At 38.1% G+C, this 25491-nt stretch overlaps 1 protein-coding gene across 8 annotated transcripts in view; it reads right to left on the minus strand.

The window, feature by feature from the left end:
* NF1 (neurofibromin 1) overlaps positions 1–25491 on the minus strand; it is a 234233-nt gene that overhangs the window by 121474 nt on the left and 87268 nt on the right. For 6 of the 8 annotated variants that reach the window (XM_053655762.1, XM_053655756.1, XM_053655760.1 and 3 more), the window contains 13 exons: positions 19776–19855; positions 18132–18255; positions 16534–16695; positions 15141–15390; positions 14405–14478; positions 14088–14171; positions 4456–4896; positions 3939–4078; positions 3554–3676; positions 3027–3110; positions 2196–2312; positions 1420–1601; positions 1090–1301 (listed from right to left, as the gene is read on the minus strand). In XM_053655762.1, coding sequence (XP_053511737.1) covers positions 1090–1301; positions 1420–1601; positions 2196–2312; positions 3027–3110; positions 3554–3676; positions 3939–4078; positions 4456–4896; positions 14088–14171; positions 14405–14478; positions 15141–15390; positions 16534–16695; positions 18132–18255; positions 19776–19855 — 2073 coding nt within the window. The remainder of the gene's footprint in view (positions 1–1089; positions 1302–1419; positions 1602–2195; positions 2313–3026; positions 3111–3553; positions 3677–3938; positions 4079–4455; positions 4897–14087; positions 14172–14404; positions 14479–15140; positions 15391–16533; positions 16696–18131; positions 18256–19775; positions 19856–25491) is intronic. The other 2 variants (XM_053655754.1, XM_053655764.1) reach the window with 2 other exon arrangements.

The following is a 25491-nucleotide window of genomic DNA, read 5'->3' on the forward strand; positions in this document are numbered from 1 at the left end:
TGGAACCAAAATAAGTAATCAAGTAAACATGCTAATTTCACACAGTGAATATATGCTTCGAAGAAATCTAACAAGGCAATGTAGCAGAATGACTGCAGGTGTGGCAGTGATTAGATGGTCAGAAAGGGAAGTGACATCTGAGCAGAGAAACCTGCCAAGAACAAGAAGTTGGCCATGGAAGACACACTCCAGACAGGAGAGGTGGCAGCAGCAGCAGGAAGAGTGCTGCAGGGTGGAAATGACCCTAACACGTGTCATGGCCAGTGTGTCACGGCCAGTGTGGTGAACATGATGATGTCAGAGGTGAGGAAGGGCCCAGGCTGGGTAGAGACTTGTAGGCCAGAGTCTGAGTTTTGCTTTTGAGTATGACTAAGTTCCTACAGCTTTTAAGCAGAAATAAATCTACTGGCAATGACAGATCACCTTATTAGTTATAATTTATTAAACTAAAATCATTTTTGGTACCATATACACTAAATAGCTTTTTAACATGGAAAGGGACATCCCTTCCCAAAATTTTAGCATACTAAGAATGGTATGTTTTTAGGAAAATTTTATTAAGAGGCCAAATAGCCACATTATGTCTTCAGTGTTTAAAACACGTAACTTAATTTCAAATAGAGTGCTTGTATTTTTAAAAAACTATACAAAGCATTGTAGAAAAAGAGTTGTGAACTGGAGATAGTAAATAGGCGCAGGCCTTGAATTCTAGTTCTAGCATTACTAACCACTAAATATGAGATTTAACACTAATTATTTCATTTAGTATATGAAGACACCAGACCAGATCAGTGCTTTTAATTTTTTTTCCATCCAGTATTTAAATGAAATTTTTCAGTGGGATACATAAGGAGTTTAAATTTTACTTTAAGTGTGAGGAATAAGATCCTCATACTTAAGATAAAAATATAGTGAGGACTAGAAGCTCCTCACATTTCCCCACAAGGGAAAACTACTCAAATAATATCTGAAGTTTCTTCCAGCTCTCAAGTTTCAGCAACTTAATCAATGAACATTCAGTGCACAAATGAATTCTGAACCATCTGCTACATAGCAGGCACTTTCCCTTCCCGCTTTGAATGAACTTACCCACTGAGAACAAGGAACCACATTGGCCAGAGCCATAGCTATAGGGAGTTCCCCCTGATCACCCATCATCGTGACCAGCTCCACCAATCTCTCAAACCGATCTGCCAACACTGTTTCTGCAAGTGTGTCAAATTCTGTGCCTTGTTGGAGGATTTTTGTCAGAACTTCCATGAACGTAGCTCTTGTCTGGAGATCTTTGTGATAACCTAAACCTGATGTGGACAGACAGATACAAAATTACTAACATGAACTTGTTGAAATAACTTTACTGGTCTTCTAGGCTAGTCCTCTAAGTTTTCAATTTCTGTATGAAGCTCTCATTTATCTCACCTATAGAGTGCATGAGGCCACTGTCCACATTAGCATTGAGCAAGTTGGACATCGCAAGGACTGTACAGTGCCTCAGTGAGGCCAGCCTCCGGGACATGCCACGTTTCCTGCCACCTGTCTGTGCATTTTCATCTTCAACTTCACTACAGTCATTCAAAAGGTTCATAAACAATGTGAAATACCTGAGAAACAAAAAGACTGACCTTTATATGGTGAAGGCCACATCAACCAGAAAGCTCACCAGACACTCTGAAATCATCACATGTGTATTAGGTCATGAGTGGACCTAGGGCACCTGTGTCTCTCTGGTCCTGGGACAATGAGCCAGTGTGGCCCATTATGGAGTGTGCTCTGCTGAGTATGATTTCATCTGGACACAGCCGAGTACATATTTCATTACACAGACACCAAACAGATGCCATGTAAATGCATCACTTTTAATGTTTACCATACAAAATTAGTGGTCCAAATAGGTGAACTGAGTTATATTGCCTTAATAAGGAAATCTGAGTTATACTGCCAATAACCCAGATAAAAATTGATCACTTAATTTTCTTTGAAAACCACATAACACGGTTGTTTTCCTGTCCCACCCATGTCACAGTGAATGCTGCTTCATGCATGGGTTATATTTTATGAAACAGCAGCCGTTGGCCCTAATACCAAAACAATGTCCATGTTCTAAATGTAATCATTTATCACTTGAATTACACTTTCATTGTTTTGTTGTGTGGGGCTTTATTTTTTCCCTTGTGTTTTTGATAACTGAAATTTACTTAAGAAATAACTGTGATTTGGCTTCCATTAGTTCCACACCATCTCCTTCCTCGGGCTGCAGCGGAAGACCAGCCAGGAGTGAAACTACTGCTTCCATGCTTGCCTGGTCCAAATCTCTGGAGAAAACAACATGAAAGACCATAGTAAGTCTTTCGGGTTCTTCACTCCACACTCCCCTCAAACTTCTTCCTAACTAACAGATGCAAACTCTAGGAGCTTATTTCATTAAACAAGTTATTAGGACAACCTAAGTAATTTGAGTTAATATGAAGATCCCAGAATGCAAAACATTTCAAATTTAGGACAGGGTAATAATAACTTTCTACAAAGTAATCTTGGTAAATGATGACCTTAAAAGAATGAATTTAAAAAAACAAGCCTGGCCAAAGAAATACCTGGAAATTGTTATATAGTTCATAGTATTTAATTATTTTCTGATATGTGGCAGGAAGTATTTATCATTAGACCAAACTTTATTAATCAATTACTTTTTTAAACAACTCAAAACAATTACATTCCTCAAATAATACATTTATGTACCTAACCATAAAATAATGTGCAGCTACGTTTATTTTAGTTTCCAGTAACTGTACACTATCCTTCCTACACAACACCAACTCCCAACATAACGATCCCCCATTTTTTTACTGCAAGTCTGTCAGTAAAAAAAACAAAAAACAAAAAACAAACAGTACATAATTCAAATGCAAAAGCTTAATATCCATAAAAATAATTTCAATACACATAAAAATATGTATGACAGCTATAATGAAGTAGTACTAATGCCTAGAGGAAACCTGCTGATACTTAAAGGTCATTCTCTTTTTTACCTTGTAAGACATTTGACATCATCATCTGCTGCTTGGTTTGATGTTCCCATAACCCAGTCTGTCAAGTATTCTACCATCTTATTCCTACAGAATGGCAGAGAAAGGGAAAGAGAAAACAATTTTTTTTAAGTCACACATATTCCTCTTTCAATAGTGCACACAATGTGCCAAATCACCACGGCAACGTGACAATTTTGTTAAAGAGGTATTGCTATCAGATCTAACAGAAGGGACCAAACACAAGCAACTGGAATACCGACCCTCCGTGTTAGTCCTTAGCTATGTATCAGTTTGGAAACAGAACCAAATTCTTAGCTCAAGAATAGCATAATTTTAGAAAAAGGCAATACTGTCATGGGCAGAAAGCATTGGGAAATTTGACGGACATGAAGAGTAAAACAAACATAAAATGCTCCTTTTCCACCCACTCTCACAACCTCTCCACTTCCCATAATAACCAGGTACCATTTTTCTGTACTTACATTTAACACAACAGAAGACCCTACTTTCCTCTTTAAAGAACTCACCTAAATTTCATCTCTTGACAAAATGACAGGTCATCTCTCCTTGCCATCATCACCTCAACTAACTGACACAGCTTCGTTTTTATCTGAATTGCATGGACCATATTCCCAAGCACACGAACATATCTATTTGGATATAGAAACATTCAAAAAATTATCAGAAATAAACAAAAGAGGAGGTTTTTCTAAATGCTTTAATCTCTAAGTAAAATCACTAAAAGTAACTAAAAACTTGCAAGATTTGTATTTTGTTTATAAAAGAACACACATAATTTCTGGTTACCTTACTGCCACACCCTAATTTGGGAGCAATAAAGAAAAGGATGGCAAATTACTTCACTAATAACTACTAATACCAATGTGTTTCTGCGTTCAGTAGAATGCTTACCTGACCAAATTTAACATCATTGTTTCGATACTAGCTTGCCCCAAGTGTTCAGAGCTGCCTTCAGTATGGTTATCTAGCAAGTTCTTCATTATAGCGATGGTTTGCTCTACAAATTGAGTGTTGGTGTCAGTTAGTAAAACCTACGCAAGGAACAGAATACATCTGGAATCAGTGCACAGCAGACAGACCACAGAGATGAAGCTGCCTGATCTCAAGGCCACACGTATGCAGAAATGCACCCACAGACCTGCACCCAAAGAGCCACACAGACAGACATTTGTGCCCATAAGTAAGACATTCAGAGCCCCAGGCACACGCACATGCTACAGCTCCGAAACAGCAAGTTTATCCCACAAGAGAGAATCTTTTTGTCTGTAATTTTTTGCCTATTTCTTTTCAAACTTGCGAGTAAATACTCATCCCACTATCTTATTAAATAATCTAAACAAAAGAGCTTCATAAATACGTCACTCTATTCACAGGGAAAGGTAAAAAATTAAAGCAGAACACACTTTACCTGTCCTTGTGAGTCAAAGAATTTGCTGATGGTATTCTTCAATTTGTTAAACAGCATCGGATAAAGAGCAGGACTCAATTCTAGACCCACCAGGTCCTTCACATTGGTCCGTATCTGCAGTCCCACTTTCTCATGGTTACACACCATTAAGGACAGCAGTCGGTCCATAAATCTGCTGACGGGTGTATCTGCGTTTCCTTCCGAGGACATCACTGAAATCATGGAACCCTTGCGTTCGCTGACTGCACCCATGGGCGGGCTATAGGTGGCCAGGCCGGAACTGCTCCTCTGCTGCAGGCACACTCCCCCGAGGGCACAAAGGAAGCCAGTCATGTTGATCCATTCCTGCAGGGAGTCCGTGTCAGACAAGTCGATGGACCCTCCTCCACTCACATGAGACATTCGCCTCTTAACAATGGTCTTGTGAAGGCTTTCGGCAGCCTAAACACAGGGAAGCATAAACTCATCCTAAATTGAGAGACTCGACAAATCACTTTTTATACAACAATTCTTCCATGACAAAAGGACATTTTTTATATTTAAAAAAATCCAAGCCCTGGCTGGTGTAGCTCAGTGGATTGAGCACGGGCCTGCGAACCAGACAATAGCGGTTCGATTCCCAGTCAGGGCACATGCCAGGGTTGCAGGCAGGTTCCCTGCAGGCCAGTTCCCAGCAGGGGACGCACGAAAGGCAACCATACATTGATGTTTCTCTCCCTCTCTCCTTCCCTTCCCCTCTAAAGATAAATAAATAAAATCTTATTAAAAAAAAAAAATCCAAGTATTCACTGCCATTTCCAGTCACATCAAGGTGTCTGGCTTCTGGAGGAAGGACGAGCCTTAGAAAATTAAGGGTAGCAATAAACAGAGGTGCAGTTTCAGATATAGAAGGTGGTGATGGGCTGCAGCTCAGAAAGGAACATATTCTCAAAACATTTGCTTATATCAATTCCTAGGCACAGAAGCAGTGTCTATGCTGCTTCAAGGAATATAAGCATTAGGAGATTTTTAATCAAGTACTACATGTGCTTATTAACTTAGTGATTGCCCAAGTTCAAGTGCTCTGTGGCTAGCTTTGCATACATTATACTATTATTAACATAGATTCCACATGGCAAGTTGAGAGTAATCAAGAAGAAGAACCACTGAATAAAGAAAGAGAGATTAATGAAGAAAGTAGACATAAGTAGACAGGAAGACAAAAACAGAAAAGAATTACATTCTATGAGAATTTACAATCTGAGGAGAAATCTTCAGGGTTCTGATCCTTTTAGTTTAAGGAGTACATATGAGAAGGAAAAACTCTTACTGTGTGTGGCAAATTTTTTTTCAAATTCCGTTTCTCCTATATGCTGCTTACAAGCATAATATGCATCCTCCTATAGTGACTAAAGTAACCCAAGAAAGCAACATATTTGGGGCATTCTGCGGTACCCATAATGTAGAAACATCACTGCACTGCTCTCTTATGTATGTTTGTTTTGTGAGGAGAGTGGCCTTTATCTTATAAAGGATTGTTTTGAATATGGAACTCCCGAAACTGACACTTCTTATAGCACATGCATTTAATACAACTGTACCTATTAGAATATGGCATACACCCATGCTTTGGTGCAGCACATTATCCCTTGCAAGACCTATGTGATCAAGTATTGATGCAAGCTCTCTGATCAGGAGTTAAGACAGAGTGTGGCTTGTGACATGGCTGACTTAATGTGGAGCACAGTGGAAGAACCACGGGCTACAACACAGTGCTTTGATAAAGAAAGCCTAGACCTTGCAGTTAAGTACTCTGTGTCTCCTACTTTGACTATGAGGTTGGCCGGACCAAGTCAGAATACAAATCGACTTCATACCTTTAGTGCTGTGTACAATAATGAACCATTAGTATCCGACCCGAAAACATCCACTGCAAAAGAAGTAGCAGTTTGGCTTTGCAGCAACAATGTGGTAGAGCATATATTTGGACCAAATTTGCATGCTGAGATTATCAAAGTTATTTTGCATTTTGTGGTAGTGGAAGGGCAAACTGAGTACTCAGCATACTGACTACATTTGGACTGTAGCGCAGCTGTACTTGGCATGGACATGACTTATTTCCCTCACTCGTCAAGAATCTGAATCCAGCACCACTTAGACATATCTTTAATTCAGTCTCAGCTCTCAAGCCAAATATCGAAACTGAAGAGACAGAGTACTTGGCATGGATATTATTTAAAGCATCATGGAATATTGCACTAACAGCAGTTGAGGCTCAGCTATCTAGAGTACTTTTGCATCTTCATTAAATGCTAATCTTCCCACTGGAAATAAGAAAGAGACAGAGGAGCAGCTCTATCACCTCAGTTACCTCAAAGCAGTGATATTAGTGAAACCTATCAAAATGGAGGCAGTGACATTGAAATGAATGAGCAACTTATTAACAGAATCAAACATGTACAACAGCAACTCTGAGACACATGAATCCATGCAAGGAAGTTCTGAAGAAACTGACAACACCATGAAGACAGAAACAGTGGTCCTGGTAGCAGCCAGGGACTCAGTGATGGATCCAGCAACGATGTGAATTCTGACCATGTAAGCCAGTCATCTGGGAACCCTGGCAGTGAAGCCCAGTCAGAGAACTTAAAAAAGAAACTGGAGATAATGATCATGGTCTCAATGCCCCTGAAACTAGCTGTGATACAGACCTTCATATCAGAAAGTTAGAAAGTCTAACAAACACTTGCCTAGGAGATGCCCGTGGCCCATCAGAAACAAGTGGGACAAGCAGTGGAACAAGAAAGGACCTGGTTTTTAATACTGAGTTGATACTACTGACAGATAGATGAGTACAAATGTTAGATGCCTGTTGACACTCTGAAGACCTGGAACATAATATGTCAGGGGGAATGATTGCTGCTCATGTAGCACAAGTAACTCAACACCCTTGCATTACACACACTGGGAATAGATTATTTGTCAGCAATTTATTAGTCCACAGCATCACCACCTCCACCACAACCATGATGGATGGACAAATATGATTATATGCCAAGTGCAAATTATGCCCGTTGCAATAACTGCCAGGTCAGTGCAAAATTAGGAAAAAAATATAGTTGATTTTGATGGTAACAAATGTGGGTGTGAAAAAGAACCAGTTCAGATTAATTCAAATGCAGAACTAACATCTCATCTCCAAAACCATTTTCCCAATTTAGTACCTATTTACCATGAACATCTTAGTCAGGGGCCTGCAGTTCATAAACATCAATTCAACAGTGATGCTGTGACAGCCATGAATTTGGATGTTTGCAAAAAAGGAAACACTTTGTTGTCTGATACAGTCCAAGATGACGGTGCAATTAATCTTCCTGAAGGCTTAATAAATGAAGCAGAGAAACGACTCTGCTCCTTAGCATGTTGGTTTATGGACAGACAGATCTGAATGAGATTTGCAGAATGTTCCCTTATAATTTTAGAAAACAAGAGATAAACAGGAATTAAAATTTTTTATGCATTAGTCAAAGTTCATTTTGTGTACTCTTATTCACTTGCAGAATGTTCCCTTATAATTTTAGAAAACAAGAGATAAACAGGAATTAAAATTTTTTATGCATTAGTCAAAGTTCATTTTGTGTACTCTTATTGACTTAGATTTGAAGCATTTAATATACCATCCCCAACCTAATTTTTTTTTGTAATTGTGATTTTCATAGTAGGTTTAAATACATTTCCCTTACAGGGTTCATATTTTATCACCTAGTCTCACTTTTTATGTAGCACTTTCTGGCACTGTTAATTAGAGTCCCTCCAACAGAAACAAAGAAATAGTAATTCTTATTCTCTTCTTGACTCTGGGAACACAGTGGTGATTACTCTGTTTTCAAATGACAGTGAAATATTCTTAAACTGTCATTATATATAAAGGAAATTAAATAAGGTACATGAAGTTAAACTTAAGCTGAAATATAAAGATTTTGATAATGCCATTGTTCTTCTGCCTGGGTGGATCTTTTGTGTCTAAGATGTCTGTAGTGTCTGAAGAATCAGGTTTGTGGGTTTTTCTTCAGTGTGACTTCTGTATATTTATACTTCTTATTGGAGCTCAAATGATTACAAGTTTCTTCATTGTCAGTTTTGGTTGGTGGGTACAATGTCAATTTTCCCTTGTCTTATACCATTCTAATAATGTTGTTCCATTTGTTGATGTAGCAAATGCAGGTATTTATTGAATATATTATATTAATGTTTTCAGGTTACCTCTGCCTAGACCTGTATATCTAACTTAATGAAATATTTAAGTGCTTCAATATATTTTCTTTTTACCTAACTGAATCAGAAAAAGTTTATGTAATAATTTATTTTCTACTTTGGTCGTTACAGGGCTATAATTTTTTACTTTATTTTATTTATTTATCTTTAGAGGGGAAGGGAAGGAGAGAGGGAGAGAAACATCAATGTATGGTTGCCTTTCGTGCATCCCCTGCTGGGAACTGGCCTGCAGGGAACCGGCCTGCAACCCCGGCATGTGCCCTGACTGGGAATCGAACTGCGATTGTCTGGTTCGCAGGCCTGTGCTCAATCCACTGAGCTACACCAGCCAGGGCCCTACAGGGCTATAATTTTTAAGTATATTTTACTGATTATGCTATTACAGTTGTCTCAATTTTTCCCTCCTCCTTATCCCCCTCCCCTGCTCTCTGCACCATACCCGTCACCCTCCAGCATTCCCCACCCCACAGTTCATGCCCATGGGTCGTGCATATAAGTTCCTTGGCTTGTCAATTTCCTATAGTATTTTTAACCTCCCCATCTATTTTGTGCCTGCCTATGCTTCTTATTCCTCGTACCTTTTCCCCCCATTCTCCCTCTCTCCACCAACTGATAACCCTCCATGTGATCTCCATTTCTGTGACTCTGTTCTAAAGGGCTATAATTTGAACAATCACAATAGAAAAACTGTTTGTTCATGCAGGTGTAGGTAACCTTAAATAGACTTCTGTTAATGGAGCAAATACCTCATTTGGCACATATTCTTTAAAAAGAAAGCTTTAAATGGCTGGATGATATTTCATTATTTACATAAGTATAATAACAGTTACTTGTAAAACGTAAATTGTCTTTTTAAAGTCTTTGTGACACCAATAAATGGTTTTTAAAAGTGGCTGTAATAATTTATATTCCCTGCATGTACATCTGCATGCCCGATGACCCAGCAATTCCACTGCTAAGTATGGACATCCTAAGATAGTCACCAAAAGACACATTTAAGAATGTTCAGTTGGCAGACATGGCTCACCTCATCACACAAATTACAACTAAAATATGCAACAACCATCACTCAGAACAGTCAGTAATCGAGTTGAATGGAAGAATGACAACAACAGATTTAAAGAAACCACCTCCATCCAGACTCCAAAGAGGAGCACAGACACAGTGGGCTGGTCCCACACATGTGGTGGATAAAACTTCGGGAGGGATATATGGGAAGTGAGGAGTTGCAGCCCCACACCAGGTCCCATAGCCCAAGGTTCCAGTGTCAGGAAGATAAGTCCCTACAACTTCTGGCTGTAAAAAACTACTGGGAATTTGGTTGGTGGAAGAAACTCTGGAGTCCCAAGCAGTTCCTCTTAAAGAACTCCTACACAGACTCACCTACTCAGATTCACTCCCTCTGAGCTCCAGCACTGAGGTAGCAGCTCAAAAGGCACCAGCAGCATACCGAGAGAAACTGAAGTATCTGGCATCAAGGCTAACAGAAGCCACTGTCCCTTTTTCTAACCTTTCTCCACAAAGCCACAGAGCCAGCAAGCTGGTGCCATATCTGAGACTCCATCAACCTTACTAACACTGGAAATCTCCAGAGACTCCACCCCACCCAACTTATGGGCCCACCCAAGATGCTATTCCATATGAATGGCTGGTCCTGACTCCTGCTGACAACTTCCTAAATCCTCTCAAACAAGCAACAGCTGGCCTCAGTGAGCTTCAGGCCCAGCACTAACAGCGGCCAGCCTACATTCACAACTTGGCTTTGCCTAGGTATCTCCAAGCCCAATACAAGTAGCCGCTACCTCGGATTGCTTCATAGCTCAGTCAGGGTGGCCCCAGGAAAAACACAAACTGAAGCTTACTTTGGTCTCCGGGCCAGCGCACCCGGTGGACAGCTAGCTATAGACCACATCAGAGTACCGCCACCCTTCTCCCTTCACAGCGAATCTTCCACACAAGGCAGAGGTTGGTGATAACTGGTCACGGCCAGTCCTTGCAGTGACTGGCCTGGGTAAATCCCTCCCACTGATCTGGCAACAGCAACCAGGGCTCAACTATAAGAGGAGGGTGTCCTCAGCACACATGAAGGATGAACCTTGAGTATCCAGCTGGAATGATTTGGGAGGCTGTACCACTGGACCCTACAAGGCACCTACTGCGTTAAGCCACAAGACAACAGAATCAAAGCAGCTCTACCTAATACACAGAAACAAACAGAGGGAGACAAAATAAACATGGCCCAAATGAAAGAACAGATCAAAACTCCAGAAAAAGAGCTAAGTGAAATGGAAATAAGTAATCTATCAGATTCAGAGTTCAAAACACTGGTTATAAGGATGCTCTAGGAACTTAGTGAGGACCTCAACAGCATAAAAAAGATCCAGTCAGAAACAAAGGATACACTAAGTGAAATAAAGAACAATTTACAGGGAAACAACAACAGAGTGGATGAAATCAAGAATCAAATCAATGATTTGGAACATTAGTAAACAAAAAACAACAAATCAGAACAAGAAGAAAAAAGAATCCTAAAAATGAGGATAGTATTGAAGATCTTGAAGCCTTTGGGACAACTTCAAGATATCCAACACTCATATCATAGGGGTGCCAGAGGAGAAAAGAAAGAGCAAGAAATAGAAAATCTATTTGAAAAATAATGAAAGAAAACTTCCCTAATTTGGTGATGGAAATAGACATGCAAGTCCAGAAGCATCAAAAGCCCCCAAAAAGTTGGACCCAAAGAGGCCCACTCCAAGACACATCGTAATTAAATGCCAAAGGCTAAGGATAGAGAGAATCTTAAAAGCAACAAGAGAAAAGTAGTTAGTTACCTACAGAGGAGTTCCCATAAGACCACTGCTGATATATCAAAAGAAACTTTGCAGGCTAGAAGGGATTGGCAAGAAATATTCACAGTGGATTGAGCACGGGCCTGCGAACCAGACAATTGCGGTTCGATTCCCGGTGCGGGCACATTCCTGGGTTGCAGGCCAGTTCCCTGCAGAGGACGCACGAAAGGCAACCATACATTGATGTTTCTCTCCCTCTCCCTTCCCTTTCCCTCTAAAAGATAAATAAATAAAATCTTAAAAAAAAAAAATTCAAAATCAGGGACCTACAGCCAAGACTGCTCTACCCAGCAAAGCTATCGTTTAGAATTGAAGGGCAGATAAAGAGCTTCCCAGGCAAGAAAAAACTAAAGGAGTCCATCATCACCAAACCATTACTATATGAAATGTTAAAAAGACTTATTTAAGAAAAAAGATCAAAATTATGAACAATAAAATGGTAAAAAATACAAATCTATGAATAATTGAATCTAAATAACAAACTAAGTAAACAAGAACAGAGACAGAATCATGGGATACAGAGAGCATTTCCATGGTTGTCAGATGGGAGGGGGTGTGGAGAATGGGTGAAGAGGGGGAGGGATTAAGTACAAATAGGTAGTTACAGAACAGCCAGGGGGATGTACAGTACAGTACAGGACATGGAGTAGCCAAAGAACTTATACACATGACCCATGGACATACACAATGTTGGGGTATTGCCTGAGGGAGTGGGGCAGGGCTGGGAGAGGTGGGATAAAAGGGGAAAAATCAGGACAACTGTAATAGCATTATCAATAAAATATAATTTTAAAAAGATTGTTCATAACAGCACTATTTAAAATGACTAAATGTTTTTGTATAGCCATCCAATTACCAAAATGAGTTGAAACAAAAATTGTACATTGTTTGTTGGATGAAATACTATATAGCAGTAACAATGAATGAACTACAACTTCATGGAATACTATGGATGAATTTCACAATGTTGAGGGAAAGAAGCCAGATATAAGAGAGTATATCTCTATTATTCCATTTGTATAAAGTTTAAAAACACAGTATTCTATTTAATAGTCAGAATTATGGTTTCTCTTGGGCTGTTAATGATGAAGAAACACAATGAAGGTTTCTTGTATGCTGATTAATACTTCTTGATGTGGGTGCTGGTTGCACAGGTATGTTCACTACCTAATATCCTAAATTGTCACTTAAATTTACAGATAATTTTATTAGGCTTAAAAAAAATAATGTCTAAAAATAATAATAATAATGTCTAAGATGAAAAAATAAAGCAAAAAAATTCCAGACTTAAGATTGCCACATACATTTTTAAAGAGCCATTGATATATTTTAAAAAGCTTTGATTAGCATGAATGAACCTTGTAAATACTATTCCAAGTAGGCAGAAAAAGAAAAGTCACAAGAAACCCACACACTGCATTATTCCATTTACATGAAATGTCAAGAACAGGCAAATCTACGGAGACAGAAAGCAAATTACTGGTTGCCTAGGACTCATGGGAGAGGGACGGGTTGGGGGGAAGGAAGAAAAGGGAAATTAGTGAATCGGTAACTAAAGATTATGAAGTTTTAAAATTATGGTGATGGATGCACAACTCTGTGACTATATTAAAAACCACTGAACTGTACATTTTAAATGGATGGACTGTACAATATGTGACTTATAGCTCAATAAAAGTTACCAAAGGGGCAAGGAGGGCTTTCATTCTAAAGCCACATATCATCTACAAATAATGATAATAGGTACACATTTGCTTCACAAAAACATACTTTTTTCTTGTCCTAATTAACCTTGACAGGAATAAAGCAATAGGAGACTAACCAGCTTTACGGTCATTACAAATCAGATAGGTACAAATACCAATTACGTATTAATTTCCAGGGTAACATGTAACAGCTGATCAATTAAATGTTTAAGTTTTAAAATTTCATTTAACCTATAGGATCAAATTGTCCACCCACCAGATCTCTTAATTAGAATATTTAATAAAACAGTAAAATTCATTGCTCCAATTTTAATTTATTTTTCTGTACTTCTGTTTCTACTTTTCTGACAATTCTGTGAAATACCCTGATGGAGAAAGAGAAAGAAGGAGGGTAAAGGAACGGTCTCTACCACAAATCATCCCCAGGTCCGTGCTGTCTGATGTTTCTGCAACGATGGAAACATTTACACCTGTGCAGTTCAACCGAGTGGCCGTTTGCCACATGTGCCTATTGAGCCCTTAAAATGTAACTACTTTGCAACTGAGAAACTGAATTTTAATTGCATTTCATTTTAATTAATTTATGTTAAACTTTAATTTAAGTAGCCACATGTAGCTAGTGGCTACCACACTAGACAGTACAGATTTAGATGAACCACAACTATATGCTTAAGACAACTATAGCCTATAGCCTTACAACAACTATAATAGTCTTAAGACAACTATACGCTTATTATATATACTAAGAGTAACTTACAAAAGATTACTAATGTTATACGTTTAGTAGATCATTAATAAATAAAAATCAACTTTAGAAACTCACCTGGCCATCTTCCATTTTGGCTTTTGGATAGTTGAGGATTAGTTTTGTAGCTTGTTCCCATTTTGCATGTGTATCTTCCCAAGCCTAAAATGAAGGCAATTACCAAGTGAAAGCAACTTTAAACCTAGAGCTAAATCAATCAGTGACAGCCAGCCTCAAACATGGTGCTCTTCATAAACATAATATCCTACTGGTAATACGCACGTAACTTAGATTTGCTTCAAAAGCTATCCCGGGTCACATACACGTAACGTGAGGCTTTTAAAACTGAAGGTGGGGGCCTGGGAGGAAAGCTCTGTTGCTGAGGGCATACACACCTCAGTATTCCCTGCAGTGGGATGCTCAATGCGCCTGAGTAGTGCCATCACTCTTTTCTGAAGGGCTGTTCTTCCTAAATGAAGACAACAGGAAATCAACTTATTGCACTTATAGCCCTGTTTGCCAATGGGGAACCTGGCAAGCCCAACAAAGAGGCAAAGTCGGAGGCAAACTCCTCAAATGATAAAGCCGAACACTTCCTCTACCTCCCTCACAGAAAAAGGTATTTCTCATTTGGATTTCACAAATGTCCACACCATAAAATAGCTATTCCCACTTATTTTTTCAAAATGTGACAATGTGTTTAAAACTTCATTATATGGGGTAGGGCAAAAGCAGGTTTACAGTTGTTCGTATGGAAATTAATAGAATAATTAATAAATAATACAAGAATAAATTGTGTTTTGGGTACTCACAACTGTAAACCTACTTTTGTCTCACCCTGTATACAATTCAGGCCAAGTAATTTATATAACATATAATTGCCAGCAATTTATACTGTCACTTTTTAAACAAATGTAGATCATAAGAAAAAATCAATGAGACATTAACAGTTTATTTCAAATGCTATTTATTTTCACCTTACCTGTACAGAAAAGAACTTCTGGTAAGTTTTTGAATCAGTCCTTTAATCCTGCAAAGTCATCATCTTAAATACATCCCTACATTCCTAGCACAATCAGATATCATTTGATTCAGGGCAGACTGAGTGGGAAAAACATTAGCCATACTTACCCGTTGACATCATATTGCTCACAGAGGCAAATTCCATGAATGTATTATAGTTGGGCAAGAAGTTGTGCACGGACACTTCATCCACCCCGCACCGGATATCCGCTTCCTCACAGAGGTGGCGGAAACAGGACATGGCAACCAGAACAGCTTCAGTGTCAGGGCTCCACAGAAACATGTACAGGGCCACCTCCAGTTTGGTCTGGGCCTGTCGGCATATTGGTGGGGTTCCACTGCACCCAGCTGCACTATCCTGAGAGTCAGGGGTGGAAGCATGTATGTTCAATGTAGATCATTTACAAAATCCAGCAATGTAACAAACTGTGCACAATGCACGTACACAATAACCCCCAAGAGCTTTCCCCTTTCATCACGATAGGAATTTTCAAGCCTCCAATTATCTTGTGTGAATTAAAAATAAGATAATTTGGACCAACATAATGCTACTATCTGTCCAATTTCCAACTGAATAATTAGTATCCTCGTCTAGATTCCAGAAATGTAGATTAAGTCTAACATGGACAAAAGTCAACATCCATAACATAAACCTACATAAAAATGTAAGTCACCTCCCAGTCAATTATGACAAAGGAAGAAGAAATAACAGGAAATTCTGTCTACTGCAGGGAAGAAATAAGTACATTCAAGACTGAAATGCAGGCACAAACAAGAACTAAACATTGCTATAGAAGTTATACTTGATTCTGGATTACATATTCCCAAAGCATAAAAGAGAGACATCCTCATTTAGGAAACAAATGCAAATTCTGCAGGTGAAGTAGACAACTGTAAATGCTATGCCATTTAGTTGTTACACTGTTATATTCAAAATTAGGGATTAAAAAAGCTTTAGTCTGAAAAAAAATAAAGCTATTCTCTAATGATTTTGTTTGCTTATACTATGGTTTATTTTCAAAAGGAATCACACACAAACAAAAATCACAGAAACATTTACTTATAACATGAAGCAAAATGTTTTTTTTCTCCCAGTAAATTTGTACTTTTTAGAGCTGGTACAACTTTTAAACTTCTGGGGTTTGAATGGCCTTTCTTATGGAGTGGACATTTATAATAATCATAGCTGTCAGTTATATCTCATAAGTGTCAAATACTTAATCAAATACAGCTTACATGTGACCCCATTTAATCCTTACAACAATGCTGGAACACAAATCATTATTTCCCTCACTTTAAAATTAAGGAATTGAAGTCACAGAGATGTCAGGAGCTCACCTCGGGTTGAGGTGAGCTCTAGCACAAAGAATTGTGCTAGAACCAGAACCTGAGCAGTTCTCTGCCATGCTGTATTGACCTCACTGAGATTTACCAAATTCACTCAGAAAAATACACAGAGCACAGATGACGATACAGGCAAACAACAAAGGAAGCTGCTTACCAGGGATGTGTTCCCTTTCCCCTTCCGGAGAGAGGCTCCAGGAGTATAAGTACGGAGTAACTCTTCATGATCCACGGCCATCTGACTGGTAGTTCCACTTGAAGGAATGTCACATCCTACCCCATAAAAGAATAGAAAGTGACAGGAGCTTCTATCTGCCTGCTAGAAAGAAGAAATAAGTGAGCCTTTCAGAAGCACTGATAACCCAGAGAAATAAATACTTATGAACATGAGTTGTCTGCCTGTTTGAGACCACCCTGGGAAACCTCTCCTCCCAAGTCCTATCTCCCACTTTGGGGAACATGCACTAGAAACTGACAAATAATGTTTGCTCAAAATCTTTGAATGATTCTCAATTTTCTACCCTTCAAATTATTAGAAACAGACCCTAGAAATATAAATGAACATTTCTCAATCTAACATGGACACAAGTAAAACATTAACATGCACTTCTCAGTCAATTAAAAATGACTTCTAAAGATTTTCTCCCAGAAGATTTTATTCTCTTCCATGCCAGGATAATTGGAATTGACTCTTTGAGATTAAGTTCCTCTGGAGCAGTAATTTACTCTTGAATGCATGCCAACTGTGTCACAAGAGTGACTTTACTGACCATAGTAGTACAAATTAATTACTGGATTACTAATGCTTGTATTCTGGAGAATGTGGTGTCATAGCCAAGGGCATGAAACTCTGAAGTCTAATATCCTTCCTTATTTTAGGAATACAGTGGTACCTCAGGACTCATTGTTAATTTGTTCCAAAACTTGTGATGAATGCCTAAACCAACAAGTACCAAATGATGAAGTATTCTCTCTTGCAGGGCACCATCGTGACTCATATAAGTTCTAGGAGTATGATGAGTCCCGAGCAAGCACCAAGTGCTGAACCTTTTTTTTCATGTCAAAATGTGACGAGTACAGAGTTTGACAAGTTCTGAAGCTGACAAGTACCAAGATATAAGTGTAATGCCAAGTTCCACTATATTAACACAGTAAAATAAACCAGATATGAATAAACCCAATTTACCACTAGCCTAATTCTAAACAAAGAAAATTTAGCAAACGGTATGGTAAACTTAAAAGCACATGAGTTAGTTACATTTAAGATTTCTCATAGCTCTGATTCTATAAATAAATAAAAATTCATTGAATCAAGCATCCCTAAAACTAAGCCATAACAGAATTTTAATTGTCTAATTATAGAAAATGATTGATGTATACTAAAAGAAATCTAAGGCTCTTCTTTATCCCCCAAAACCTTGTCACTATGCTTTGAAAGTTCAGAATCAAACTTTTTACTTGACCCTAATGAAGAAGACTCTCTCTCAATCTACTTTGGTTACAGCAGCCCACACTTCTCCTAGGCCTCCCCAGAGACCTGCTTAATTTAATTAAATTAATCAGGATTGTGACTCAGAGACCAAAGCCTCAGAATAATTTTTTAAATGTTGATTTGTTAGCCACTGTTCTCTACACATATATTTCCCTTAAAGAGTTTGTAGGAGGGAGGAGCTAAAATAAACTAAACACTTCCTTAATTTCTTCCCATTACAATCCCATATATTCTTCCTCTTTTAAAGATGTTATTTTGCTTACCTTATTTTTAAGAAGAAATTTATTCCTGCAGATCAAAATTTCCCGCAACCATTTGAGAATTTCTGTGCTACTAAGCATTTGATGGCTCGTTAATTTCTTGCAGATATAAAAAAGCATTTGTGAGCTGCAATAACATAACGTTCATTGTTACCAGTATTGTCAATAAATAATCTAATACATATATGATTGGTACATAAGAGTGACATTTCCTCATAATGGGCACAAGTTTAGACAAACTTATTTTCTGTTCTGGAATTTCAGAGAAATGGTTATCAAAACGTGGAAAAGGGAAAAAGTATACAGATTACATAAAAAAAAAATCAACTACTGCTAAACTTGCTACTCCCCAAACTCCCAATTATTTCATCCACGCATCTAATCTTTGTGGAGGACTTGGGAACAAATAACGGACCACATGTACAGAAACAAACTGTAGGCAAACCCAGGGCTCTGGAGCTGGGGTCTTCAAACAATTGCACACAGGCCACACCCAGCCCCGTTTGCTTTTGCAGATAAAGTTTTAAGGGGAACATGGCCACATTAACTTAAATGCAGTCTGTGGCCACTTACGTGCACCAACAGTATAATGAATAGTCATGGCAGAGACCATCTGGCCCACAAAACCTAAACTATTTACTACCTGGCCTTTCAGAGAATAAGTTTGCTGATCCCTGCTCTGAAGCTGTAGTGTCCGACATAGTACCCACCAGCCAGCTACCGCACGTGGCTACTGAGCACTTGAAATGTAGCTTGTACAAACTGAAATGTGCTGTAAGTGTGAAACACACTCCAAATTTTAAAGACTTTATGAAAAAAGGAATGTAAAACATCTCCTTAATAACTTTTACATTAAAATAATATTTCAATATTATCTCATGTTGAAATAATATTTTAGACTTCTATACCGGGCTAAAAATATATTAAAATTAATTTTACCTGCTTTTTACTTTTTAGTGCAGCAACTGGAAAATTTTAAAGTAAGTATGTGGTTTACATTACATTGCTATTGAAGAGCACTGCTCTAGAGTGAAGGGTTTAACGTAGCTGCCGAGTGACTTGGTGCACTCACTTCTATGATAAGATAATGACAAAACCAGAGGCTAAATTTCCTTCAATGTATTTATTGCCTTTGTGTTCATTAAAAGGTAATAATTTATAAACCTAGAAAATTATAAAATTCTGTATGTTTCTGCCTTGTAAGCAGATGTTTATTATTAATTCATCAAAAACACTGGTATTTTTGACAACTTATGACATAGTTTTAAAAATGTGAAACTATCAACATTACAAAATTTTAAAACTCTAAGCTTGTAACTGCACAAAGTCAATTTAAAACACAGTTGTTACTATAAAGAAATGGGAAATAAAAAGAACAGACCAAATAACAGTACTTGTGGTTGGGTAATAAAATTTAACACTGTTTTTAGAAATTTACTTTTCTTACTGTGACATCATTCCCACAGTTAAAACAAGAAACAATCTAATTTGTAATTTCAAATCAAATAAAAAACAAAATCAAAAACCTCTGGAGATGTAAGTGAATCAAGTTATATAATAAACCAAGTACTAGAGTGTTAATATTTAAAGAGAAAAATAAATACAAAATAAATTTTCAATTAGATTAAAAAATAAAAGTGCATATACCTAATTTCCCAAAATGTTTCCACAGGAGCATCGGGGTTCCACAAATCAATGCTATCCAACTGATGAAGAACCAGCAGGGCCTGAATTTTAAAAGACAGAGAAGAATTACACAAAAAATTTTAGGTTAACTTAACGTTGGACTATTTATTTTACAAATGCTAACAAATCAAGCTATTTAATTGCAGCCTCAACATACAGTGTAAGGTAAAAAAAAAACCTGTAAGAATCCAAATCTCTGGGGGGGGAATATATATATATTTCATTTTATGCAGATCATTTTGATCTTATGCAGATCAAAATGGCATACAGGCATGAGGTTAAATGACTAATGAATTTAGGACACCAATATATACATGTAAAAATTGCTTTAATATACAAACAGGTAATTTCAATAAGTATCAAATTAAACTTTTGGGAGAACATAAAATTAATCCTGAAGTAAGGACAGCATGTCAAAATTAATACACACAATAATACATTACTTCTAAGCCAAAATATAAAGTAAAAGTTATCTTGCCACAAATTATTTTGGAACAGAAAAGATAAATTATATTTCAAAAAAGGAGAGAAAAATAGACCTTACATTTCATAGCAGATTATTCACCCTAAAAATACTTTAATTGACAGAATTGAAACTGGAATCTGGCTCACAGAACATTAACAGGAATTAAATAATTTAAAATATACAACAAACATACAAAAACACCATATGAAATAAATTAAAGCCATCACATGTAGAAAGAGTAAAACTGGGTTCTTCCTTCATACCAGCCCTACCCTACCTCCAATCCCACAGCACCTCCCCCAGAAGCACTCTGTTGAGATCTGCACACTCCTCTCAGTCCTTAGCACACCTGGCAATTCTTTACTATGCTATGAAGCCATTGATTAAAATTCCAATGGACTGTTCCAAAACCAAATAAATTCCAAAACACTGTTTGGAACAAATAATGAGAACTGATTTCTTAAAACCAAATAAAGTGTATAAACTGCAAATAACCTGCTCTGAATTAGGAAAAGATATTTAAATGTCTAGCCTTGTGCCACTTTATGACCTAAAGTTATAAATTATTAAAGACATGGCCTCTGTTATTTCAATTTTACTACTTCTGGCCAAGATGGAGGCACAGGTAGACACATCGTGCTTCCTTGCACAACCAAAATAAAGACAACAAAAATTTAGAAACAAAATATTGAACTGATAGAAAATTAAACTGTATGGAAATCTGACAACCAAGGAATTAAAGAAGTAACATTCATCTAGACCAGTAGGAGGGGCGGAATCAGGCAGCCAGGTAGAGAGGACTCACTGCAAAGCAGTGGCTGGCAAACCCCAGGCACAAAAGGCGGCAGCAGGCAGACACAGCAAGGCCTCTGATTGTGGAGGGACACAGCCCACACGGCAGCTTGCGGAACCGGGCACAGATAATCCAGGCAAAACTGGGGAGTGAGACAGACCATGCAACCCAGGGTTCCAGTTTCTGGGGAAATAAAGCCTCAAAACACTGACTAAAAACACCTGTGGGGGTTGAGGTGCTGAGAGAGAATCCTAGCCTCACAGGAGAGTTCGTTGGAGACACCCACAGGGTCCTAGAACATACACAAGCCTACCCACCCAGAAACCAGCACCAAAAGGGCCCAATTTGCTTGGGTGGAAGTGACTGAAATCCGGCAGAGAATGGAGCAAGCGCCATTGTTCCCTCTCGAACCCCTCCCTCACACATTGCATCACAACCCAGTGATGTAGTTGCCCTACCCTGGTAAACACCTAAGGCTCCATCCCTCACTATATAATAGGTGTGTCAAGACAAAAAAAAGGGGCCCAAACAAAACAACAAATCAAAGCTCCAGAAATAATACAACTAAGTGATGAAGAGATAGCCAACCTATCAGATGCACAGTTCAAAACACTGGTAATCAATCAATATGCTCAAAGAACTGGTTAAATTTGGTGGCAAATTAGATAAAAAAACGAAGACTACACTAAGTGAAATGAAGGAAAACGTACAGGGAATCAATAGTGATGGGAAGGAAATTGGGTCTCAAATCAATAGAGTGGACTAGAAGGAAGAAAGAAACAACCAAACAGAAAAAAAGGAAGAAACAAGAATTCAAAAAAATGAAGAGAGGCTTAGGAACCTCCAGGACATCTTTAAACGTTCCAACATCCAAATTATAGGGGTACCAGAAGGGGAAGAGAATGAGCAACAAGTAGAAAACTTATCTGGACAAATAATGAAGGAGAACTTCCCTCAATCTGGCAAAGGAACTAGACTTCCACGAAGTCCAGGAAGCTCAGAGAGTCCCAGAGAAGTGGACCCAAGGAGGAACACACTGAGGCACATCATAATTACATTGGGCAAGATTATAATGAAGGAGAGAATCCTAGAAGCAGCAAGAGATAAGAGGACAGTTACCTACAAAGAAGTATCCATAAGACTATCAGCTGATTTTTCAACAGAAACCTTACAGACAAGAAGGGGCTGGAAAGAAGTATTCCAAGTCACGAAAGGCAAGGACCTACATCCAAGATTGCTCTATCCGGAAAAGCTTTTGTTTAGAATAGAAAGGCAGATAAAGTGCTTCCCAGATAAGGTCATCCCCAAGCCCTTATTATATGGGATGTTAAAGGGACTTATCTAAGAAAAAGAAGATAAGTTAAACGTGTACAGTAAAATGACAGCAAACTCACAATTATTAACAACCACATCTAAAACAAAAACAAAAACAAAAACAAACTAAGCAAACAACTAGAACAGGAACAGAACTGTCAGGAGCCAGCCAGCAACTGTGTCTTGACAAGGTCAGGACGGTTGAGATGCATCTGCAAGGCAGAGGCATCTGTGGCTGGATTTCCCGTCTATCTCTCCTTACAAGTTTGTTTTGGTGATCAAAAGGTGGTGGGATTATTAGACACCTGTATTTCAGGTTCACTGATTTGCATAATTCCAATGAAGTTGTACAAAATAATTTCTTGACCAGAGAACAAAGTTCCCTCTAATGAAATAGCCCCTGAATGTCTAAAAGTTGCTGGATTAACAGCCCCTCCTTTACCTTAATTAGAATTTAGTAGGCAAAGAAACAGGAGAAGCTTGTTAGATACGATAAACTAAGCACGTAGATACAATTACCAAGGAGTTAGAGTCCATAGTACATAGAGAAACGTTTTGGACAGAAAGATAGATAGCTAAGTTAGACATCACAAAGGCTTCTAATGAATTTCCTAATCTCTGCTCGGTCTAGCGTAACTTTTGCCCCATGCCAAATTCTAAGACCTTTAATAAACAATAAAACATTCAAACTTTGTACGTAGAGCTAGTTCAAATTGTCTGATTAATGGTTCTCCCGGTCAAAACAACTTTTGTTTAACATAACTGAAACTATGGAAATTCTTGTACTTTTCCTGGTTACCTCTGTATTGATTTTTTTCTGCTTAACTGATATGCTATGCACCTGTTCCTTTAATGTTATACAACAATCTCTATAAAAATAAAGCCTAAATCAAACTCTATGACTTCAGTCAGACCCACAGAGGCTGGCTGTTCTCTGGCATCCAATCAGGTGTCTTGACTCTTCATTCGCCTGTACCGTCCATCCTTTAGGGACCCTGAACCCTGCCGAGGCTGGACCCCAGCAACAGAACCACAGAAATGGAGATCACATGGAGAGTTAGCAACAGGGCAATCGGAGGAGGAAAGAGAGGGAAAAGGTACAGAGAATAAGTAGCATAGATGGTAGGTAGAAAATAGACAGGGGAAAGGCAAGAATAGTATGGGAAATGTAAAAGCTAAAGAACTTATGACACATGGACATGAACTAAAGCAGGGGAATGTGGGTGGGAGGGGGTGCGCAGGGTAGAGGGGAGTGAAGGGGAGAAATGGGACAACTGTAATGGCATAATCAATAAGCTATATTTTAAAAAGTTTTACTGTAATTACTTTTAGATATTTATGGAAAACTGCTATTCACTGTGAGACTTCAAAAATTATAGTTTATAACTCTCATATCAAGGGAAAAACAGCACAAATTAACATTCAATTTTATGACTACTGTGCAAAAACTTAGTATCATTAACTGACACTTTAAGAGGTAAATTTTGTTTATATTGACAAAATATTTTTTTAAATATTGAAAGAGAATGTGTTAACCTTTTCCCTGAGTTAATAATTATTTCTCTTTTTATGTTCCCTTCCATTTTTTACTTTCCTACATATATGCTAGCACAACTATAAACACAGTATACTCATTTGACATTTCATAAACACTTTTTCATATTGCTGGGTGATCTGCATGTTTTAATGAATGTTTAAGAGTTCACCAGGAAGGTTCTGCCCTGGCTGGTGTAGCTCAGTGGATTGAGCGCGGGCCTGCAAACCAAAGGATCATGGTTCGATTCCCAGTCAGGGCACATGCCTGGGTTGCAAGCCACTTCCCAGCAGGGGCCAGTTTCCAGCATGGGACACATGAGAAGCAACCATACACTGACATTTCTCTCCCTCTCTCTTTCCCTTCTCTTCTAAAGATAAATAAAATCTAAAAAATAAATAAATAAAATTTATTTTTTTTAAAAAAGCGTTCACCAAGTTGAGATATCATTCTCTTGTCATTCAATATTACCCTATTCTCTTATCAGTGACTATTAAAAATTCTAATAGCCTCCTATTGTAAATAAGAGCAGTAATAAGCATGTATGTGCACAGCCTTTTTCTTTTGAATTGCAGTCAGAGGATTACAAAAATACAGAAATGGAATTTTTTGTACACACACAAAAGGGCATTTGTACAGCCCCTGCCAAACACTGTCAAATAACCTTCCAAAAAGAATGCAAGGAATATACAAATTTACAGGACCAACAGCATGGTACACAAATACAAGCAATGAATGCTGAAACAATTTTGGTAAAATGAAGTGTACAGTACAAACCATAAAGCAGCTCACCTTACGTACATGTCACAAAGAATTTTCACAAATGTATACACTCATGTAACCAGTGCCCAGATCAACATTATCAACACCCAGAAGCCTTTCACGTTCCCTTCTGGTCACTGGCCCTTGCCAAAGGTAACCACTTACTGATTTCTGTCACCATAGATTAGTTTTGCCTGTTTCCTATTTATATAAAGAGAATCTCACAGCACATTCTTTTGCATTTGGCTGTTTTCTCTCAATGTTATGTCTGTGAGATTTATCCATGCTTTGCACTTAGGAGTAGCTCATTCTTTCTTTTTTTACTGTTTTAATCAGTAGAATGAATGTGACAAAAACTATTAATCTAGTCTACTACTGATACACAGATGTCGTTTCCAATTCTTTTGGCTACTACAAATTATGCTATTAATATTTTTGTATGTGTCTTTTGGTAAAAATATAAAAATAGGTATTTTCTGTGGGCTACATACCTGCTGGGTGAAATTGTTAGCTTTTGTAGATATTACAAAGCAATTTTTAATGATATGTGTACTCTCCTGCTCTCCTTACCTCCGTGTATCTCTGCTTTCTCACCTTCCAGCCTCCCTGTATCTCTCCCTGTCTCCCTGTGTCTCTGATCCTTTCATCCCTGTCCCCTCGTGTCTTCACGACTCTTGGTCACCGTGCATCACTCTTCTTCCACATGTCTTTTCCCCCAACAACTTCATCTACTAATCTGCAGAGTACGTAAGTCCAGAGTATGAATGAGAACACAGTGGAGTCATTTGATATTTTATAAAGCTTTTTG

This window comes from Artibeus jamaicensis, unplaced genomic scaffold (assembly GCF_021234435.1).
Source record: "Artibeus jamaicensis isolate MK-2021 breed Jamaican fruit bat unplaced genomic scaffold, CSHL_Jam_final contig_1998, whole genome shotgun sequence".
Lineage (NCBI taxonomy): Eukaryota > Metazoa > Chordata > Mammalia > Chiroptera > Phyllostomidae > Artibeus > Artibeus jamaicensis.